The sequence below is a fragment of the Streptopelia decaocto genome, assembly GCF_964273445.1.
Source record: "Streptopelia decaocto genome assembly, chromosome: 22".
NCBI lineage: Eukaryota > Metazoa > Chordata > Aves > Columbiformes > Columbidae > Streptopelia > Streptopelia decaocto.
In genome coordinates, this window is record NC_138677.1 from 5,068,991 (window position 1) to 5,090,866 (window position 21,876).

A 21,876-nucleotide genomic window follows, 5' to 3' on the forward strand; every position below is an offset into this window, starting at 1 on the left:
CTGGAAACTTCGCAGCCGAGCGGTGTGTTTTGTACGGTATTTATTGCTGCAGCTGGGTGAGCCCCAGAGAAACACGTGATGGTTTTTATAGATATATATATATATATGTGATAAAAATGGAAATAAACTATTTTTTGCTCAAGTCCGGGTTGGTTGCCTTTCCCGTCTCCCGCCTGCGCAGGGGGAAGCGCCACATGGCCAAGGCGTGGGGACATGGGGACGGAGATGGGACAACGGGCTCGTTTCCACTGGAGGTGCCGGCAGCGGCTCCGCGGTGCCCAGGGGGTGCAAACCAGCCCCCCCGGCCCTCCTGCCCCCGTGACATCGCACGAGCCCCCCCGGGGGTGTCGGGGTGCGGCTGCCCGGGGGCGGCAACTTCCTCCCGCACCCACGGCGCCGCTTGGGCAAGAGCCGATTCCTAGAAAGCGCCGGAGCTCGGTGGCACTGGGAGCAGCCCTGGCGCTGTCCCCAAACCAGGACCCGCTGGCAGGGGGTGGGGGCTCAGAGCACCCCCGTCCTTCGCCGTGCTGCGGGGACCCGGCCATCCCTCTTCCCACGAAGGGAATCGGAGCTACAGCCACCCAGGAACGTGCCCGGAGCCCTCCCAGAGCTGCCACGATGGGACGGGGCTTCCAGCAGCGAGAGGAGCCGGGTGGATGGACAAACGGACACGGCAGAGTGACGCGGGCAGAGCCAGGAGCCCTGGGCATCCCCCTTGGCCTGGCAAATCCCCCTGGCCATCCCCAGCCCACGGCCTCTCCCCGCTCCCCCCCACCCCACGCTGACCCTGCTCCCTCCCCCGGGTCCCGTGTTCGTGTCCTGTGACCATCAGCATCCCGAGTGGGTCCCCATTCCCGCCTCTCCCCGCTGTCCCAGCCCCAGGAAGGGGGAGGCATGAGGCTCCAGCTTTTTGGCCGCACACCCCGTCTGCAGCGGAGAAACCATCGCTCCTTCCTTATCGGCGCTTACAGGAAACCCCGTTCTCCCGCTCCAGCCCTTTCCTGGAAGGTGAAGCACCGGGCGCGGGGCTCCGCCGGCAAATATTGACAGAGCTGAAAAGGCCGAGAGCGCCGGGTCCTGCTCTTTGCTCCGAGCTACCGGTAAAGAGCCGCCCCTGGGCAGGCACCGAGCGCCGCGGCGGGCAGCCCTCGCTCCGCTGTGTGCGGCAGCCCCGCGTCCCACCGTCCGTTTGTCCTCCCGCGTCCCACCGTCCATCTGTCCTCGCACTGGGAGACACCTCCCGGCTGCCTCGTCCCAGTCGGCACCGACCCAAAGCCCTGGCGCCGCTCCGGGGCCTCTGTGCCACCTCTCCCCACAAAACACTCATTTTGGAGCCCCAAAAACAGTGGCTGTGAACCCCGCTCCCGCCGGGGGGCAGGAGGGACAGCCCAGCCCCAGGAGCGTGGCAGGGACCGGGCTCAGCGCCGTGGCACCCGAGGAGAAGGGGGGAGCCTGGCTCCACCGCTTCCCCCTTTCTCATGAGTCAAGCAGAAAACACAAACGAAAGGAGCGGAGGCGAAGCCACCCCGGCCCTGCCACCCCCTCAGGGTCAGGGTTTTGTGACAGTGACAGGGATTCACTGCCAAAGCAGCTGACCGGCTGCCGGGACAGCCCCGGTGCTGGTGCTGCTGTGGTTACGCAGGGGCTGGTGGGCGCCCACGACCGGGGACACGGGGTGAACTCGCGCTCACGGGGAGGAATTTCCAACAAGAATTTTTGTGCCGTTTCAGCACGTCAGGAAACCAAAGAGAAAGGAGGCAAAGCCTGGTTCTACAAAAACCTCAATGAATTATAGAAAAAAAGCCAGGGGGGTGTTTCAGTCTCTGACAGCTCAAGGCACTGAAGGAGGCTGAACGCAAAGGGAAGGAGCCTGTGGTGGCGGAGCGGCTGTCCCAGCGTCCCCGTCCCAGCACCCCGGTTCTGGTGGGGTCGCGCAGCGCGGCCGCCCTCCCCTGCACGGCGGGAGGGACACGTCCCGCTCACAGCGCGGCGATGGCCTTGGCGGCGACACGGCGGCCCAGGGGCAGGCTGAGATCCGTGATGGCCAGGACGATTCTAGGACTGGACATGGTGGAGACTTTCACCAGCTCTGAAACCTGCCGGAGAGAGGAGAAACAGAGTCACAAAGGTGCTGGAGACAGGAGGGCGGGCAGCGGGACCCCCCAGGACATGTCCGTCTGTCCCGTGGGAGCAGGGAGGAGGATCTCGCAGCTGCGGGACTCACCATGGTGAAGGGCATGAACTGGAGGATGCTACCGCGGCTGCCCTGCTCCAGACAGTCCACACACTCCTCCATGAACCACTGGACAAACTGGGTGTGGGTGCCGGCGGTCTTGGCCCCCAGGATGGAGGAGATGAGCAGGAAGAGGTTTGCTGAAATGAAATTAAACCCCTTGAGGTGCTGGAGCGAGTTGAGAGAAGGGAACGGAGCTGGGGAAGGGGCTGGAGCACAAGTGTGATGGAGCGGCTGAGGGACCTGGGGGGTTCAGCGAGGAAACGGCCTCAAGTTGCGCCAGGGGAGGTTGAGGTTGGATTTAGGAACAATTTCTTCCCCAAAGGGCTGTGGGGCATTGGAACAGGCTGCCCAGGGCAGTGCTGGAGTCACCATCCCTGGAGGGCTGGACAGACGGACATGAGGTTCTCAGGACGTGGTGCAGTGCCGGGGCTGGGGGAACGGTTGGACTCAACCTTGAGAGTCTCTTCCAACCAAAACAATTCTGTGATTCTATGGCATGGAGACAGGGAAATACCAAAAGCCAGGCGGGTTCAGGGGACAGGTCCCAACCAGTGTCTCAACATGGTTAATCCAACCCCAGGGCCAGGTCCCAGCACCGGGTAACCCCCCAGGATTTACCGAGCACCCTGTTGAGCGGGTCCCTCATGCTGACGGTGTGAAGCTGGGAGGCGGAGAGCGAGGTGCTCATGGAGCGATCTGTTGGGGGGAGAACAGGCATCAGGCTGGAATGGTCTCTGCCCCGGTCACCACCCCGTTCCGCTGCGGTGGGAGCAGCCGGAACAGTTCCCCACACACCCGGGGACACACACAGCAGCCCAGGGAGGGCTCCACACGCTGCCCCGGGGCTGTGACACTTCGCTCTTGCACAAGCCAGTTTTATTCCAAATCTGACCAAGATTAACGACATCCCCGGAGCGTGAGCGAGCCCGGGAGCTGCGCCGCCCCACCGGGGTTTAATTGCAGCGCTGACTCGGCCCTGACGCTGCGCGAGGGCACGAGCGGAGTCACGCGATGTCACGAAGCACAAAGGAGGGGAACAGCCTCTCGGCCAAGGCGAAGCAGCGCGCACGCCGCACATCCTGCAGCGCAGCCGGCGGGGCGGAGCGAGTCAGATGTTCCACAGCTGCACAGCAGCGTGAAAATCTCACTCTCAGGGTACGATTTAGCTGCTAGAGCTGTGGCGATGGACTAGGAGGGAATTTTAGACAAAGCAAAGGGGTTTATCCGAGCCAGTGAAGCACCACTGGGTGCACCTGGGACATCTCCGATGGGACAGGAGCCTCTTGTGCAGACCCAGAGTATACAACTACTGCCAAAAATCAGCAGGACCAGGACCCACCTTGTGCTGCTCTGAGGATGCTCATAAAAAGAAAAAAGCCCTCCCACACTTTTCTCATGGAATCACATGAGTTACGTGGCCGCAGGAAGCGGCGTTTCCACATCGGGGCAGAGAACAGCCCAAAAAAAGTCCTGAATGTCACTGGACCTCAAAAAGTTAAAAAAAGATAGTGAGATAAAGGGAAAAGCCCGTATTTCGACAATAACGAAACCAACAAAAACCACAGGTTGATGGGATGTGTTGAAAATTAATAAGTGAAGAGTAATTTAGGATAAGGGCATCAGGAGAAATAATGACTGAGGAACGTCCTGACTCACTGCCCAGGAGTGCAGACGATGTACGTGGGAGCGGTGACGGGACCGGGGGCACGGACACCCCCGGCACATCCGCCAGAGCTGCAGGGACTCATTGGTTCCACTCGCCGCCTTGTTCACAAGAGTGGAATTTGGGGATGTAGCCACAGCCACCGGCAATGTCACCTCCTGCCACTTGTGCTGCAGCACATCAGCCCCCCGATCCCACACAGACTGTCTGGGGGTGACGGGGCTCTAAAAAATCCCCCCCAAGCCCCTTGTGCACGACACACTGGGTTGGGTGGCAACGTCATGGGGGGAATGTCTGACTTCAGCCCCTTTCCAAAGCTGTTCCAGTCAGAGCAATCAAGAGCTTTGACCTTTTCTAAGAGCAAAAGCTTCACGAGAACTCAGCAAAAGATACTTGAGCGCTCTAAATCTCTAGATCGTCACCTGAGTGGCTTGTGACAAGAAGTGGTTTTGTGCCAATACACATTTCACACCCCGAGAGGAGCGGCAAAGCGGGACGGTGCCCCCCCTGTCCGCACTTACTGGGGCTGGAGAGGATGTTGGCGTCTTCCTCGTTGGAGCTGAGCAGGCGCATGAGCTTGGAGGGCTGCGTGTCGTCCAGCGGGAACAGGCTGATGTAATCCTGGGGGGAAAGGGGGTTCAGCTCCACTCTTAGGGGGGGTCCCGGCCCCCCTCCCCATGGCAAATGGCCCCCCCTGGGTTCTGCACAGCCCCACGGTCCAGAACTATGATCTCCGCTCACCCAGAGAACCCCAGCCTGGGCCAACCCCATTCAGACCATCTCATTCCAAACCCCCTTCCCCAGAAAAAAAAAAGGAAAAAAAAACATATTTTAAGGCCAAAGGACTTCAGACAGCCCTGAGCACCCAGGCAGGGAGTCAGGTCTCTGCCGCTCCTGCCACCACCACCTTCTCGAGCAGAGACCCTCCAACCAAACCCTGGGTCATACCAACCTCAATGTCCTCTCGGTGCCTCTTCTTCTGCCGGGCGGACGCTTGGCCCTTGTTGTGGGAGGAGTAGGAGCTCAGGGCACACCAGACAGAGAGCCTGGGGACAGAGGAGGGACACTGCCAGCCCGCCCCAGTGACAGCGTGTGAGCGAAGGGGGGCCACGGAATCACAGAATGTCCTGAGTTGGAAGGGACCCACAAGCATCATCAAGTCCAAGTCCTGTCCCTTCACAGGACAACCCCAAAATTCACACCATGTGTCTGAGGACGTTGTCCAAAGATGGCAGAGTCTGTAGCATGTGTTGGGACAGAGCATCTCCCCATCCCCACCCGCCCCAAACTAGAGGGTGCCCATGGGTCTGGGGTCTTACTTTGCCAAGGCTTTTCCCGGTGGGTCCATAAGCGTGTGCCACTTGGAGGAGTCGGTCAGCAGGTTGGGGAGGATGTGACCCAGCAGGGTCAGCGTCAGCTGCTGCATGTCCAGGCAGAAGATGGCATAGAGCAGCTCCACGGCCCGCAGCGTGTGCTCCTTCCGCGTCTCCTTCAGCAGCTCCTGCGAGGCAGAGGGCAGGGCTGAGGGACACACGGGCACGGCTGGGCCTGTCCCGCTCGCATCCAGCGCCAACCCAGTACAAGCAGGATTCCTGAGCACTGGGAGCATGAGCTGGACCGCCAGCTCCACCCTCAACACCCAGCTGTGGCGCTGGGATTCGCAGCCACCTGCCTCACAGAATCACAGAGTCGTGGGGTGGTTGAGGTTGCAGGGACCCCTGTAGATCCCCAGCCCCACCTGCTCACACAGGGTCACAGAGCAGATCACACAGGTGGGTCCAGGGGGTTTGAATGTCCCAGAGAAGGAGACTCCACACCCACTCTGGGCAGCCTGGGCCAGGCTCTGGCACCTCCCAGCAAACAAGTTTCTGCTCATGTTCACATGGAGCCTCCTGTGTTTCAGTCTGTGCCTGTCGCCCCTCACCCTGGCGTTGGGCACCACTGAACAGAGTCTGGTCCATCCTCTGACACCCACCCTGAGATATTTATCTCATCAATAAGACCCTCCTTCACCCCGTACCTTGACCAGGTTGTTGCAGAACCAGTAGACACCCCCCATGTGCAACAGGGTGTCGAAGATGTGGATGGAGCGACTGTCGACCCAGCCCTTCTCCAGCACCTTGGTGAACACGCTCGTTAGCACCTCCTTGATGGGCTTCTTGGGGGGCAGGAGGTTCCAGTAGGGAATGGTGTCCATCCCCGTGGAGGGGAACTTGATCTGCGTGGCCGTCTGCTGCAGGACATCCGCACACATGTGCTCCAGGATGGAGCTCATGATCACCACGCTGCGGCAGAGAGAGACGGGCTCACGCGGGCCCCGGGGAGCGCAGGAAGGACAGGCGCAGCGAGCCAGGACTCACCGCTCGTTGTAGAACTGCAGCGTGTTCTCGCTGTGCAGGGGGGTGGCCAACTGGCGGATCATCTGCAGGGACTTCTCGCGCTCGTCCAAGCCCAGCATGCGGACGTGGGCCACCAGCCAGGCCACGGCGCACACCACCATGCTGCACACCTTCCCCTTGATGTTGTCTGTGATTTTCTAGGGGAGGAGATGTGGAGGTGGATGAGCACAGACACGTGGGGATGCATGAGCTTCAACCCAGCATCACCGCCTAGGGCTGTGGGTCCTGATTACAGGGTCCAAACCCTTCTCTCCTTCACAGGGCGGCCCTGCCAGCCCCACTGCCACCAACAGGGCTGTTTGGGACAGCATCAAGGGGCTGCAGCTCCCCACCCAAGTCATGAAGGAGCCAGAGAGCTCTGCAGCGGCTGCAGCAGCGTTCAGGGTATGAGAACAGGAGACCCCTGCCCTGCGCAACCTCCGGCCCCTCCGAGGACACATCACAGTGCTGGTGTCCCTGCTCTGCCCCACATGTCCTCCCGCCAGCCTCACCTGGATGGACTCGAAGGTAAGGACTCCGTTCTCCCAGGCGTTGAGGATCTCCAGGATGGCGGCTGAGATGCTCAGACACGCCTCGTGCCACTTCATCTGCCTGCCAAGGAGAGAGGGACCAGGGGGAGGTCAGGCACTCATTCAGAGCAACCACGGGGCCAGGGAGGATTATAGAACCATAGAATGGTTTGGGTTGGAGGGACCTTCCCAGCTCCCCCAGTGCCCCCACTGCCATGACAGGGACATCTTCACCAGCTCAGGTTGCTCAGAGCCCCGTCCAGCCTGGCCTGGGATGTCTCCAGGGATGGTTCATCCACCACCTCTCTGGCCAACCTGGGCCAGGCTCTCACAACCCTCAGGGCCAACAATTCCTTCCTCATGTCCAGCCTGAGTCTCCCTCCTTTAGTTTAAAACCATCACCCCTTGTCCTTTTGCAACAGGCCCTGCTCAAAAATCTGTTCCTTCTTTCTTTTAAGTACGCAAAGGCCACAATAAGGTCTCCCTGGTGCCTTCTCTTCCCCAGGTTGAACACCCTCAACTCTCACCCTGTCCTCCCAGCAGAGCTGTTTCACCCCCTCGATTATTTTTGTGGCCCCGTTCTGGGGTGGCCGCTCCCCTCCCGCTCAAGCCGAGCTCTTACACCAGCTTCATCTCAGAGGAGTTGTTGAGGAGGGCGACCAGGGACTCCACCTTGGTGGAGTCGGGGCGGAAGCAGGGGTGGTCGGGGTTCAGGATCTTCCCCTCCTCGGGCATGCAGGTCAGCATCCAGGTCTCGAAGAAGGGCACCTCACCCGCCGGGCTCGACTCCGACAGGATCACCTGCAAGGGAACCAGCCCAGGGTCTGTCACTCGGTCTGCACCCTGCAGGGACCCCGCTGGGGACCCCCACCCTGGGGTCGGACCCCTATCCTGGGGTGCTCATGGCCGGGGGAGCAGCGCCGCCCTGTGGCCTGCAAGGAAAGGCAGGCCCTGCTCAGCCCCCAGTAAGGCACTGGTTTCCAGTCTGTGGGCTGTGGTTTGCCCCCTCTAGCAGAGGATTCCCCCCCAAGGAGGACAACAGCCCATCTCAGATGGGGACACCAGCCCAGGACCAGCGAGCACAGCAGCGATGTCACCGTGTTCTGCCCACAAAGTGTCACTTGTCCCCCACCCTGCTCAGGGTCCCCAGCACTAACCGCCCCACGGCTCCATGGGGTCGGGGCGCATGGTCCAGCTGGGAGGGCTCCCCGGGGGAGGGACACAAGCTGGGAATCCCACATCCCCCCTTCTCCCTTCAGCTCGTTGTCACCCAAGGGACATTATTTTTGTCAAAAAAAAACCAAACAAGTTTTGCACAGCTGTTCAGCAGCAGCTGGTCAGGAAAGTCGCTGTGGGCGGGAGCAGGGGGATGAGATCTCAGCAGACAGCCCGGGCACGTCCGCTCCAAGCTGCCTCCAGCCAGGACCCCCTCTCCCCAGCCCCCCCGCCCGCCTTTCGCTCCCTCTCAGCCTTCCCAGCCTTTCGGTATCGTTTCGCCTCCCAACACACACAGATGTCGAAACCTGGAAAGTTTTCACACAACCCAAGCGCTGTTTCCTGAGCGGGGCTGCGAGTTCCTCCTCTCGCTGGGGAGGGGCTGCATGTGCCGCCCCCCAGCCCAGTCAGCACCAAACCAGAGGGAAAAGGCTGGGAAAACACTGGGAAAAGGCTGGGAAAAGTCCAGTGAGATCACAGCCAGCCTGGAGAGGGTGTGGAGGCAGAGTTCACACTGATACCGTAGAAGGAGGCAGCAGCCACCCCTGCGCCATCGCCGGGCACGGACAGACCCTGCAATGGAGCTGGGGAAGGAGCACAAGTGTGATGGGAGCGGCTGAGGGACCTGGGGGTTCAGCTGGAGAACAGGAGCTGAGGGGAGACCTTCTGATCTCTGAACTGCCTGAAAAGAGGTTGGAGCCAGGGGGGTCGGGCTCTGCTCCCAAGGAAAAAGCGCCAGGATGAAAGGAAACGGCCTCAAGTTGCGCCAGGGGAGGTTGAGATTGGATCTGGGAACAATTTCTTCCCCAAAGGGCTGTGGGGCATTGGAACAGGCTGCCCAGGGCAGTGCTGGAGTCACCATCCCTGGAGGGTTGGACAGACGGACATGAGGTTCTCAGGGATATGAGGCAGCACCAGGGGTGGGTTATGCTTGGACTCCATGATCTTGAGGGTCTTTTCCAACCAAAATTATTCTGTGATTCTGTGCAGGGACAAATTTCTACCTGCGCCAGGTAAAAGGCACCAGGCAGTGCTGGTGGGGATGGTGGCAAAGTCAGAGCCCCAGCCCCTCCGAGGACACTCACCTCTGAGCCGTAGGTCTGGGCCACGTGGCACAGCATGAGGAAGGAGATGTCGAAGAGCAGGGCCCGAACTGGGGCTCCTTTGGCTGGGGAAGAAGAAACAAAGAGTTTGGGGATCTCCAGCCTCAGCATGAGGAGTCAGGAGCCCTGCGAGCTGGGGGGGCAGGACCTTGCTTCCCCCAGGCAGCTTTTCTAACCCCAAAGTGCTTGTGTGCAAACAAGGGCTACAGGGGATACACCAAGTGCTTCCCCTCTACCCTGCACGCCTCCCCTCGAGCCCCCAAAGCAGCTTTTCAGCAGCCCCAGAGCATCCCTGGGCTCCCCCCACGCCGTGGAAGGTCAGAGCACTCAGTGAGTTTCATCACACGCAAATGCAGAGTCCTTATCTCGGGCTCGGTGCTGACACATCACCCCTTCCAGGGAGGGAGCCAGGGCAGGGCCGGCCCCGAGGGGCCCTGCGGGCTGTGCTGGGGAGTGGGAGCTCTGTCCCGCATGCAGGGAACACCCCACATTTGGGATGCACACGCCTGTGCCACGCGTGAGGGCAGTGGGTCCCGGGGACACAGATCCCCCTGGCACCCGGCCACATGCCCCCAGCCGGGCCCGGCACAGCTCAGCTCTTCCTGGCGCCAAAGCCAGTCCCAGCTTAATCCGGTTAGGCCCCACAGCGTCCCAGTACGTGGCGGCGGGGGGAGCACAGCTCGAACCACCCCACACACAGACAAGCAGGCACTTACAGCCTTCTCCAGTGATGTGTTTCGTGAACTCGTTCAGCCTAGATGAAGAAAGAGCCACAGGGAAGCGTTAGCACCATGTGAAACCTCTTGCTGTCCCCCAGACAGGGGGGGCTGCCCCTGCCCGCAGATCCCTCCCTGCACCACATCCAGCTCCATGCCCCGCACCGAGGGACCCAGCCCGGCTTCGCAGACACCCCCTGGCATGGCAGGGACGAGCAGGGACGAGCCGCCTCCTCCCTCTGCTCTCCTGCAGCAAAACAGGTCCAGCAATGCTGCGTTCTCCCCCACACCCAGCCAGCCCAGCGTTTGAGCGCCGTCCTCTCGCCAGAGCCGGCTCTGCCCGGCTGTGCGGGGATTTATGAGCACGGCCCTCACCATACGGCAGCACAAACCCCCAAACTGAGCAAGCAGCAGCTGGGCTGGTGTAGTTAGAACTGCCCCAGGCTCCACGATCAAGGAAGGACATGGGTGCTTAAAAGGGGTGAGACACAAGGAAGGAATTGTTGCACTCAAACTGTTCTGTGATTCTATTCTACGATTCTATTCTATCACGCAGCCCCACGCGTGCTGGTGCGTGTGCTCTAACCAGGACACGGGTGTCTGGGGACCGAAGGTGCACACACAGCGAGCGCCCTGCATCTGAGGCTGCGTCGGCACTTTCAAGTTCTCTTAATACCCTTAAAGCAACCCGACTTCCATTCTCTGCCCTGTTCACACTGAAGTGGTGGGGTGCAGCCCCCCCTCAATCCCAGCGCTCCCCAGAGCTCTGTGCTGCAGAGACCAGAGCCTGGGGAAGAGCTTGCGGGGGGCTGCCTGTTCACCCCAGCCCTGCTCGTCGCCAGGAATGGTGTTGTCCAGGTGGATACTCACTTGATGAACTTCCGAGCAAAGGATTTCAGTTTGCCCGTCGCTGCTGCTGCTGCCAGCAGCAAGTCCAGGCTCTTCCCAGACAGCATGTGACCCAAGACCCCCAGCAAACCCTCGGGGGACGTGGAGTGATCCGCATCCATGGTCTACAAAAAAAGAACCATAGAATCATTCTGGTTGGAAAAGCCCCTCAAGATCATCAAGTCCAACCGTTCCCCCAGCCCTGGCACTGCCCCATGTCCCTGAGAACCTCATCTCCGTCTGTCCAACCCTCCAGGGATGGTGACTCCAGCACTGCCCTGGGCAGCCTGTTCCAATGCCCCACAGCCCTTTGGGGAAGAAATTGTTCCCAAGATCCAATCTAAACCCCCCCAGCTCCCTCAGCCGCTCCCATCACACTTGTGCTCCAGCCCCTTCCCCAGCTCCATTCCCTTCTCTGAACTCACTCCAGCACCTCAAGGTCTTTCTTGTTGTGAAGGGCCCAAAACTGACCCCAGGATTGGTGGTGATTCTATAATTACAGGAGGAGATGTGGCACCTCCCAACCCCCCGGCTGCCTGGTGAAGCTGCTGCTGCTGGAAACGGGCTCTGGGGCAGAGCCCAGACAGCTGCAGGGGGGACTCACCTTCAGGATGTTGGTGACAGTCGGTTCGGCCCTCAGGATGAGCCCCGGGTTCGGCTGGATGTTGGCATTCTCTGCCGATTTCAAGTGCGGAGCGTGTTCTCTGTCCGCTTGCCTGAGGGATCCACAACAAGGGACTCGTAAGCAGGGATCTGTCACCCTGTCCTGCTCCTCCCTGCCCCTCAGCCACCTCACACCCACCTCCACCATCGGCACCCCACAGCTGCCGCTCTCAGAGGACAGACTTTGGTTCTGTCCCTAAAAGCAAAGCCACATCCCTCTGGACCACAGTGTCCCAGCTGCAGGACAGCCAGCGGCATCGCAGCTGGTCCTTTATGCTCCCCCCACAAGAAGGCCAGCAAGACAAGGTGCTCCACCCCAAAATTTTGAGGAGGTTGTACCGTTTCTCACTCAGGTTTTCCATGTTGGCCTCCGACAGCAGCCCCTGCTTGCTGCACTCCTGCAGGAGCAGACTCATGCAGTTACAACTGGAAAAGAGAGGAGAACATTAGCCCGAGGGACAGCATTCCTGGAGCATCTTTCTGTTGAGGAAAGGCTGAGAAAGCTGGGGCTGTTGAGCTGGAGAAGAGAAGCTGAGAGGGATGTAATCAATGGGATCAATATCTCAGGGTGGGTGTCAGAGGATGGACCAGACTCTGTTCAGTGGTGCCCAGCGCCAGGGTGAGGGGCAGCGGGCACAGACTGAAACACAGGAGGCTCCATCTGAACACGAGGAGAAGCTTCTTTCCTCTGTGGTGCCAGAGCCTGGCCCAGGCTGCCCAGAGGGGGTGTGGAGTCTCCTTCTCTGAGACATTCAAACGCCTGGGATCCTGTGTGATCTGCTCTGTGACCCTGCGTGAGCAGGTGGGGCTGGGGATCTACAGGGGTCCCTTCAACCCCAATCCCTGTGACATTCTGTGATTCCTGCTGCCCCTGGCAGTGCCGCAGGGTAGGGGGATTCCAAAAGAAGTGTTGCCAGGAGCTGCCCTGTCACCCCGCATCGCGGCTCCCCACAAAGAGACAGGGTTGGAGAGGCCACAGGCTCAGGGAGCTGCAGGTCAGCCCTGGGCACAGCAAGGACTCACTTGCATCGCTGATCTGCTTTGTCGAGGAGAGGGGTCAGCTTCAGCAGGAACTCAAAGGCGCTGTTCACATCCTCGGTGAAGTCCTGCCGTACAAAAAAGCCAAGCACTCAGCCTGGAGTGCTGCTGACAGAAGCCCACCTTCCCCTCCCACACTGACTTGTCTATTAGTGGAAGGTTGTTGGGACACGGACCATCAGAGCCCAGAGATGGGGCTCTGAGCAACCTGATCTGAGTGAGGATGTCTCTGCTCATGTCAGGGGTTGGACCTGATGAGCTGTGAAGGTCCCTTCCAATCCAAACTATTCAATGATGCTACGGCCACCACCATCGTGACAAACACACCTCACTTGAGCACGTAATGTGGCACACAGCTCCAACCAACAGCCCTCAACACTCACCTTCTCCCCTTGGGGATACTTCTTGAGTTTAACCAGGACCTGGGGGATCTGAAAGACACAGGGCATGGCTGTGACTGAGCGAGGTGGAGCCCACTCTGCAGCCAGGCCCTCCCACGGGGACTCTGTCCCCTCGCCTCCCGCTCCACAGGGTCCTTCCAGTGTCACAGGGAACCGCGGGGCTGGGCTCTACCTTCAGGAAGGTGAACGCTGTCCACTTCAGCTCTTCCGTGCCCTCTGGGGACTCGATGAGCCCCACAAAACAGGCTTTCCAGATCTCCAGTATGAAGAGTGGGGAGGGGATGCGCTGCAGGGTACACAGACAAAATTCCCCTAGTGCAAATAAAGCAACTCCCCAAAAATGCAGGTAAACCCTGAACCCCCTGCAAAAGTGCTGATGGGCTCCTGCTGCTCCCCAGGGTCAGCACAGGGAGGTCCCCAGTCCCACAGCCCCCAGGACAACCCTGAGCAGGAGAACAAGCTGTCACTTCTGTACCTGCATCCTCTTCACCATCATCAGCTGCTCAACCAGCAGCTGGGTCTCTCCCGTGAGGTTCATGGTCCCCTCCAGCAGCACCACGGCGTGCACGGTGGGGAAACCGGTCTTGTTCAGCTGCTCGGAGTGCACCGAGAGCATGGTGGGAATGCTGGGTGGAAAAGAATAGCACGGGGTCACTGGAGCCTTGCAAGGATGGATCCTTGCTCCTCCCATCCTATCCTCCCTCCCTGGCCAAGCCCCAGACCTTTGCTGTCCTGCATCTCCCCGGGACAGGACAGTTTGTAGCCCCAGTGCCCTGCAGAGGAGCCTCTGGGGACAGCTGAGCCCCCTGTGTCACAGCCAGGGCCCTGGGAGCGGCTCTGGGGACAATCCAGAGCAGGGACAGAAGCTCTGGTGCGACCAGAGCAGCTGGGGGACAGCGAGAGGCCCCAGGGCTGCTGGAAGAGCAACCTCTGGGTAAGACTTTTGCAGCAAGTCACCACTAGCCCTGTCCCCTCTCCTGCCCCAGGGCTGGGGTCTGAGCTGGGGAGGGAGAGGGAAGCAGAGAACCAGCGTGGGGGGAGGCAGGAGGCTCCCAGCCCCCAGCATGGGGCTCAGACCCATTTTATTATTCCCTGAGCCCACAGACAGCAGCACAAAACTACCTCTTGATGAGGGAGATGCAGTCGTCAGCCTGGCTTCGCAGCGGGGAGTTGCTGAGGCTGCTCAGGTTCTCCCCCAGCTTGACAAGGGATTGCTCCACGGTGCTCCAGGAGGCTGGGGAGGGAGGGCAGGCGCTCAGCAGAGGGACAGTGACATGCTGAGAAGCCAGGCAGGCAGCACAGAGGGTCTGCCAAGGCTGGGGGCTTGCGGTGAGCTGAATTCAGCGCACCTCTGCGAACCCAAGCCAAGGGCCTGCGTGTCACCCAGCAGCTCCCACTTCGGGCCTGGCACAGGCTCCTGGCCAGACGCAGGCACGGAGCTGAGGTGCAGGGCTGTGCCAGGCACGCCGGTGGAACACGGGCCGCGCCGCACACCCAGGAACAGCTCCCGCAGCCTTCGCATTAATTCTGCTCCTCTTCCGAGGAGGGGAGGGGGCAGAGGGTGGCACGGAGCCAGGGAGGAGACGGTTACAGCAACAGGGCTGGAAGATGGATGGGCTTGGAGCTGCAGGGACAATGCGGCAGGAGCCGGGCAGGGGGAAGGGAGAGGTGACAATGACATCTCCCCAGGGCCAGCAGGAAGCCCCGGCAGTAGCCACGGGCAGAGCATTGCCGCAGGGCAGGGCAGGGGTGGCCACGTACACGTCTCCTCCAGCTTGGCGATGTGGATCAGGGCGCGGTTCTTGGTGCTGCTGAGCATCTTCTCCAGCCGCTCCAGACACATCTTCAGCTGGCTCTCGGCTGCTGCCTGCTCCAGTGTCTCCTTCACCTTCTCGGCGTAGAAGGCTGCACAGCGCAGGAGCCAGTTGAGGGCACTCATCAGCGCCCGGCAGAGCCCGATGCACTCCTCGGCTTTGCCGTGGCAGCTGGGAAGGGGAAAAAAACGGGACCGCGCTCACCATGGGCTGGGCTGCTGCCTCTGGGGAAACCGAGGCACAGACACAGGGATCCAAACCCACATCCCGAGCTCCCAGCCCATGTGCTCCCCGGCTCTCAGCTCCTCTGTCGCAGATCCCACCGTGCTCAGCCCGCCAGCAGCCAGCCCACTGTGCCAGGGGAAATAAAGCCTCCCCAGCGCGGCCTCCTCTCTGACCACTCTACTACAGGGAAACTTTCCAAGCTTCTAATCAAATTATCTTGCTAAGAGAGGCTCAGCATCGATCAATGTGCTGCAAGAGGTGAACGCTTTCCCCTCCTGATGCACAAATCATTGCGGCCAGAAGTTTTGATCAAATTAAGCAGAGGATGAGATTAAGCAAGGGCTGGATTAAGCAGCCGGCTCTGCAGCAACATCTGTGACTGGTGCATATTCATCGCTGCTGCTTCATTTCATCTAATTGAAGAGCTGCTACCTTCAGCCTTCCTTCTCCCGCTGGCCCTCACCACCCGCTCTCTGCTCCAGCCTCCCAGCAGAGGCTGTCAAGGGTTAACAGGAAGATTTCTGAGCTTTCTAAATAAGTTTTTGTGGCCTGAATTGTCTGGGCTCCCCTGGGTCCTGCAACACCAGCGGAAGAGCACGAAGCAAAACAAGGCAGCTGCCTGGGGCAGCGCAGGCAGGACGGCGAGCGCTGGCAGACGGGGACACTGTAGCCAGGGCCTTGGGAAACTGCAGAAGCCACACAAGAGAAATTAAATGCTCTGAGAGGACAGAAACTCTCAGGCCACAGGGCTTACGCCCACCTGTGAGCCGGGCAGAAATATCACGGAAGAGGCGTTTAGCCCAGTACAGGTGGGTTTCTTGCAGCTTCTCACAAAGCTGGTGGGGTTTTGGGCTCCCTCTGCGCTGGCATTTGTGTGGCAGCCCAGCCTGGAGCAGCTGGAGGGGGAATGGACGCGGAGCTAGAAGGGAAAACGTGCCTCCCCCTGCTGAGATTAGTATCCTGGGCTCAGCCAGGCCCCCCAGCTCCCTGTACGACCCACGGTACCGCCCAGGGCCAAGGCAGCTGGGCTGGAAGGGCCACACGGTACCTGAGGCGGTCGCAGAACATGTCCATGATCTCCAGCAGTGACTGGACGCACAGATCCCGGGAGAAGTCATCAAACTAGAGCAAGGGAACAAGAAAGGATTTCAGACGGGAGCTGCCAGGCCTCAAAAACCAATGCAACCCCTTCCTCCGTGTGCTGTGCTGTGCGCTGCCGGCCGCGGGACATTCGCCCTGGCATCTGCCCAGCAGCCACTCCAACGAGAATTAGGTCAGGGCTGCCGGACGGCCGTGTCCTGCCCTCCCAGGGTTGCGGGAGGCAACCGGGCCACAGCGGCGAGGACAAGGCTGAGTTTTCTCGGCAGCGGTGGCCTGAGCTCCGCTCCGCGCCGCGGTGGTGGCCCGGTGCCAGCCCCCGTGCCCACCCCCGGCTCGGCAGGGGCTGGCGGCGTGTGCCAATAGCCCGGCTGGCCATGGGGCCGATGGGCAGCAGAAGTGCGGCTCCCCGCCTCCCGGCAGAGCAGATGGGCCACCCCGCCGGGCCGGAGCTTGCCCGCGGGTCTGCTCTGTGCCCACGCTGCTCTGAAGGAGGAAAGCTCGGCTCTCAAGGTCAGCTCTCTGCCTGCTCGGCTGGAACGGGCAGCCTGCGCTGCTTGGAACGAACCTGCCACGGTGCTCAGTGCCGGCCGGCTGTACACTGGCTCTGCCCTCCCCTGGGAGCACAACCACCCGCCCGGATCGGTGCTGAGCCCCACTAGAGGGGTCCCCATCCTCACCAGGGCTTGGGGCGCAATTAAGGCACAGCTCCGAGCTCAGCCTGCGACACCCCAAAACAAGACCGGCACTGCGAGGCTACCAGCACCTTTCTCCCCCCGCCCCCCAGTAACCACAAGGAGTGGGGAGGCGAGAAATTCTTCTCCCTTAAACTCGTCTCCCTTCAGATCAGAGCTCGCCCTGACAAAGCAAGTGCCATGGGAGGGTGGGGGGCCTGACACAGCTCACGAGGGGCTACTGCTCCCCACAGAGCAGCCCCAAAGGCCGAGCAGAGGGCTCATCCCCATTGTAGCGGCATGGGGACTCCAAGCACCCGTGGGAAGCCGCGGTGGCCGTGGCTCGGGCGCTGGCAGCGCTCCCTTGGGAGCAGTTCCCGGTCCCCGCGGCGCTGCCAGCACCGGCCGGCCCCAGAGGGACGCGGTTTCCGGCAGCCGGGTGTGGTTTACACGCGGGCCTGCGGGGCAGGAGGTGCCAGGCCCCACACGACGGAGGAACGAGGCTCTTACACCCATGGCAGTCCCCAAAAGCAGAGCGGGACCGGGCAGGCACGGCAGCAGCCTGTCCCCAGCGGGACACGGAATGACTCGGGCACTAATCTGTGCTGTCTGACCGCTGCTGACTCAGCAGATGATGTCATTTTCCACTTGACCTATATTCGGTGAGAGTTTTGGGGAGGGAAATGGATATGCGGGTCATAGGTAAAGAGAAAAACCTCCGGCAACACCTGTCAGAGCCGTACCTTGCTGATGGCCGTCAGGACCGTGGAATAAGACACCATCTACAAGGGAAAAAAAAGAACACAACACAAAAGCAAAACAAGCGCGGCGCAGCAGCGTGTCAGCGGGTGATGTTTGCCAGCGCGGTGCTGGTTGCTGAGGAACGGCAAGGTCAGGGCACGGTCCCGCTGCCTGTCACCGCAGCCGGGGCCGGGGCGCCGACCCGGCACAAATCCAAACAGACATTTTTAGGTGATCGTTGATTCGTTTCGCACAAACTTTAGGCGGTATTAAAGGAAGAGCAGAGCTCACGGCAAGCACGGACGCTCTCGAAGAACAAGGATTTCCAGCCCGTGTGCAGCCGGGCAACGGGCAGGGGGTATTTACAGAAATATCCACACCTGGCACAGGTGCTGAGCCCTCCGCTGCACATCCGAACCCAGAAGAGGCACAGATGGGAGATTAAGGGTGTCTGCCCGCCACCCGCTTGCTAACTGGGGCCGCGAGGTGACACCGGCAGTGTCGGCAGCACAAGGAGTGTCATTACCTGGGAGCTGATAGCGTATTTCAGGTAGGACAAGATGAGTGGGTTGGGTGACGGCCCAATCATGGCCTGTTCAAGAAGAGCCTCTGCAAGGGAAGGAGAGGGACCGGGCCAGCACATAAACGGTGTGGGGACGTGGAGACACACACACGCTTTGCCCTCAGAGAATCATTTTGGTTGGAAAAGCCCCTCAAGATCATTGAGTCCAACTGTTCCCCCACCCCCGGCACTGCCCCATGTCCTGAGAACCTCATGTCCGTCTGTCCAACCCTCCAGGGATGGTGACTCCAGCACTGCCCTGGGCAGCCTGTTCCAATGCCCCACAGCCCTTTGGGGAAGAAATTGTTCCCCACATCCAACCTCAACCTCCCCTGGCGCAACTTGAGGCCGTTTCCTCGCTGAACCCCCCAGGTCCCTCAGCCGCTCCCATCACACTTGTGCTCCAGCCCCTTCCCCAGCTCCGTTCCCTTCTCTCGACTCGCTCCAGCCCCTCAAGGGCTTTCTCATTGTGAGAGGCCCAAAACTGACCCCAGGATTCACGGTTTGGCCTCCCCAGCACAGGGGAAAAGGCGGCAAAGACAAACTGTGCCAACCGCAGCATCGCGCTTCCCTGAAATCAACAGAATCCCACAACTTTCTAATCCCCGATGGCAAAAGCCGGTAAATAATTCAGGCAGCGTAAGCAGCCTCCTGCTAACTCAGCTCTCCACGGGCACCCTGGCCCCAAAAAAAGCACCTGCCGCTCTCTGAACATGTTCCCCTCCCTCCCATGTCCTGCCCAGGAGCTTCTCGCATCCTTGTGCTCCTGGGGCTGAATTCAGGGCAAACAGCCCCGCTCAGCGGGGCCCAGCCCGGCACGTCTGGCCCTCCCTGCCGCCGGCTGCCGGCCCCTGGCTGCTGCAGGGGCTCTGCCCGTCCTATCTGCTCAGTCAAGCCTTTAATTGACCATTTGAACTATGGCAGAGTGCAGAAAGCACCTCCCAAAAGCAAGCCCCGGGCTGTGGTACGGGCTCTAAGTAGGTCAAAGCACCCAGATGCAAGAGGGGGCAGCGGCTGTTCAGGAAATCATCACCCCAAAGACGAGGAGGAGCAGAAACCACCGCCAAATCCCGACCGCGGCAGCAGGAGACTCCCTGGGTCTCGCTCGAAGGCTGAGACTGTGGCCAAAAGCGTCTCAGCTCGAGGACAGAAGGCTGATGGCAGCCTTTCCCCTCCCCATCTAATCAGGGAGCGCCAACACGAGTCAGCCACACGCTGTGACCCACCGCAGACATGTCAGTGCGGATTTGCCAGGCACTGCCACGATTCTGCCGGGCCGTGCCAGCTCTTCCTCCTTTGTAGTTGAAATCTGAAAGGCAGGAGCTTGGGAAAAGGACAGTTCTAGGGCTGTGGCAAGGGTGCGAGTGATTGTTACAGTCATTAGGGCCTCGGGAACAGCTTCCCTGCGTGCCCACAACCCTTGCGCTGCGCAGGACGGTGTCGGTGTCACATCCTCGTTTTTAAGCTCCTTTTTGCAGCGGGGTAAAAAGGGACCTGGCTCCTTCCCCTGGGCTGCCAAGTCTTTCCCTGGCTACAGAGAGGGGGACAAACCCCGCCTGAGGAGCTGGTTTGACAAAACGCACCCTCACGGGTCAGACGCTGCCAGAAAAACACTTGGTGGGATGGAGGGAGGAAAAAGGACCCGTCTGAGAAAAGTTTCCCCCTCGGTGGGGTGAAGAGCGCTGCTGCCTGTGCCAGGGCTATTTCCCTTTAAATCCCTCAGTGCAGCAATCCTCGAGCAGCACTCAGTTTATTTACCCAGGGTTTGCAAACACACGCTTGCTGTACAGGGCAAAAAAAAGGAAAATCGAGCAACAAGTTTCTATAATTGGCACAAAAGCCTGGCAAATCTTTAAACCACGGGGCTCAGCAGGTACCAGCGTTTGGCAGGATTTGTGTCAAACGCCCTTGAATAAGGGCGGGAGAAGAAAGTCCAATAAGCAGGGGTGGGAAGCGGCGTTCGGAGAAGCACCTGGCTCCTTCGCAGCGCTTTGCGCTCCTCTGGCCGGGCACATTGACGAGGCAGACAGGATCATTATCCCCTCTCGGTGGGGAAAACTGAGGCAGCTGGCGGGAACCTGCGTGCGGCCGGGTGGTGAGTGGTGATGGGATAGAGCCGGGGCTTGTTCAGCCTGGAGAAGAGAAGGCTCCGGGGAGACCCTATTGCGGCCTTTTAGTACCTAAACAGGACTTAAAAGAAAGCTGGAGAGGGACTTTTCAAAAGGGTGGGTAGTGAGGGGATGAGGAGTGATGGCTTTCAACTGAAAGATGAGAGATTTAGGTTGGATATAAGGAAGAAATTCTTCCCCCTGAGGGTGGTGAGGCCCTGGAACAGGCTGCCCAGGGGAGCTGTGGATTCCCCATCCCTGGAAGTGTTCAGGGTGAGGTTGGACAGAGCTTCGAGCCCCTGGTCTAGCAGAAGGTGTCCCTGCCCATAGCGAGGGGTTGGAACTGGACCATCATTAAGGTCCCTTCCAACCCAAACCGTTCTGTGATTCCACGATCCCAGAGCTCTGCGCTAGCAGCATTGCAGCACCTATCACTGCAGCAATCCCACCACAGGCTGAGCTTTAGGCCAGCTTAACCTCTGGCGCTAGGCAACAGGTCTACCAAAGCCAAAAGCCCCTTCCCCGCACACCTGTGCTGTCCCCAGGCCCACATCCCCCCAGCCCCACATCCCCCCAAGCCCCACACCTCCCCAGCCCCACATCCCCCCCCAGCCCCACGTCCCCACACCTGCCAGGTTGAGAATATCCCAGGTGGCTCCACGGGGGAAGAACTTTTTCATGTTGATGGCCCACTGGTAGTCACTCCAGCGCTCCTTCCAGGCCTGCAGGATGGCCTGCTTCAGGTTCACCACCTTCATGGCCGCGACCTGCGAGGGAAAGGGCGCTCAGGGCAAGGCTGACACGTTTTTGGGGAGCGGGGGGAAGGATTCCTGACCCCTCCCCGCAGGGGAAAGGCAGAGGGGCTGAGAGGCCCAACGGCTCCTGACGGACGAGGAAGCCTGAGCCCTCCCGGGGCGTTGGGGGAGACTCCGGGGTCGCCCCCCGCACCGATCCCACCCGTCCCGCCGCCCTCACCTTCCCCAGCACCACTAAACCCGCCGAACGCTTCCCTCAGCGCCTGGGCACCGCCATGATGGCACCCGCCAGCAAGCCGGGCGCTGATTGGGTGCTGAGGAAGGGCGAGGCGCGGGGGCTGCTGGGAGTTGTAGTTCGGAGAGGGGCGCGGGGGCTGCTGGGAGTTGTAGTTGGGAGCTGGGCGGGGCGCAAAGAGGGCGCGAGCGCGGGTGTGCAAATCCACGCGTGTGCAAATCCACGCGTGTGCAAAGGCGTAGGAGTGCAAGCATGGTGTATGCAAACGCATGGGTGTGCAAATGAATAAGTGTGAAACACGGTGTGTGCAAAGGCACGGCTGTGCAAAGGAGTGGTTGTGTAAACGAGGGGTGTGCAAAGGTGTGGTTGTGCAAACAGGGTGTGAAGGGCGTGGCTGTACAAAGGAATGGGTGTGCAAAGGCGGTGTGAAAGCTGTGGTGGTGCAAAGGGCTGGGTGTGCAAACACTGTGAAAGGCGTGGCTGTGCAAAGGTGTGGGTGTGCAAAGAAATGGGTGTGCAAACACAGTGCAAAAGGTGTGGGAGGACAAAGGCATGGGCATGCAACAGTGTGAAAGGCATGGCTGTGCAAAGGAATGGGTGTGCAAACACAGTCTGAAAGGGGTGGCTGTGCAAAGGCATGGATGTGCAAACATGGTGCGTGCAAAGGTGTGTGTGCAAAGGCATGGGTGTGCAAGCACAGTGCATGCAAATATTCGGGGGTGCAAAGGTGTGGGGGTGCAAATGTGTGGCTGTGCAAAGGCGAGGTTGTGCAAATACGGTGTGTGGAGAGGCCTGGGCGTGTCAACACGGGCACGTGTGTGTGCACACGAGGG

At 60.3% G+C, this 21,876-nt stretch overlaps 1 protein-coding gene across 3 annotated transcripts; it reads right to left on the reverse strand.

Annotated features, from left to right (window-relative positions):
• Positions 1 to 1,763: 1,763 nt before the first annotated feature.
• On the reverse strand, positions 1,764 to 21,123 carry MED24 (mediator complex subunit 24). Of its 3 annotated transcripts, XM_082070710.1 has the most exons (27): positions 20,682 to 20,752; positions 20,141 to 20,206; positions 19,918 to 20,023; positions 17,910 to 17,992; positions 17,386 to 17,424; positions 15,919 to 15,992; positions 14,593 to 14,816; positions 13,954 to 14,065; positions 13,307 to 13,457; positions 13,004 to 13,117; positions 12,814 to 12,861; positions 12,416 to 12,498; positions 11,732 to 11,818; positions 11,334 to 11,445; positions 10,712 to 10,854; positions 9,842 to 9,879; positions 9,108 to 9,190; positions 7,430 to 7,608; positions 6,790 to 6,889; positions 6,260 to 6,435; positions 5,920 to 6,184; positions 5,219 to 5,400; positions 4,852 to 4,945; positions 4,421 to 4,520; positions 2,855 to 2,932; positions 2,225 to 2,373; positions 1,764 to 2,096 (listed from the first exon to the last, which is right to left on the reverse strand). In XM_082070710.1, the coding sequence occupies exons 3-27, from the start codon at positions 19,979 to 19,981 to the stop codon at positions 1,980 to 1,982; spliced, it is 2,895 nt and encodes a 964-aa protein (XP_081926836.1). In that variant the 5' UTR covers positions 19,982 to 20,023; positions 20,141 to 20,206; positions 20,682 to 20,752; the 3' UTR covers positions 1,764 to 1,979. The 3 variants fall into 3 exon arrangements, with proteins under 3 accessions (XP_081926836.1, XP_081926834.1, XP_081926835.1); XM_082070708.1 differs by lacking the exons at positions 19,918 to 20,023; positions 20,141 to 20,206 and adding an exon at positions 21,029 to 21,123 and having other exon boundaries at positions 20,682 to 20,820; XM_082070709.1 differs by lacking the exon at positions 20,141 to 20,206 and having other exon boundaries at positions 19,918 to 20,077; positions 20,682 to 20,820.
• Between the last annotated feature and the right edge of the window lie 753 nt (positions 21,124 to 21,876).

Bases quoted from the DNA above. Each gene is read 5' to 3' on its own strand.
- MED24 (XM_082070708.1), bottom strand. From the start codon at position 20,811: ATGAAGGTGGTGAACCTGAAGCAGGCCATCCTGCAGGCCTGGAAGGAG. The intron at 13,118-13,306 runs GTACAGAAGTGA...TGTACCCTGCAG, and splicing joins TGATGGTGAAGAGGATGCAG to CGCATCCCCTCCCCACTCTT. The intron at 6,185-6,259 runs GTGAGTCCTGGC...TCTCTGCCGCAG, and splicing joins CTGCAGTTCTACAACGAGCG to CGTGGTGATCATGAGCTCCA.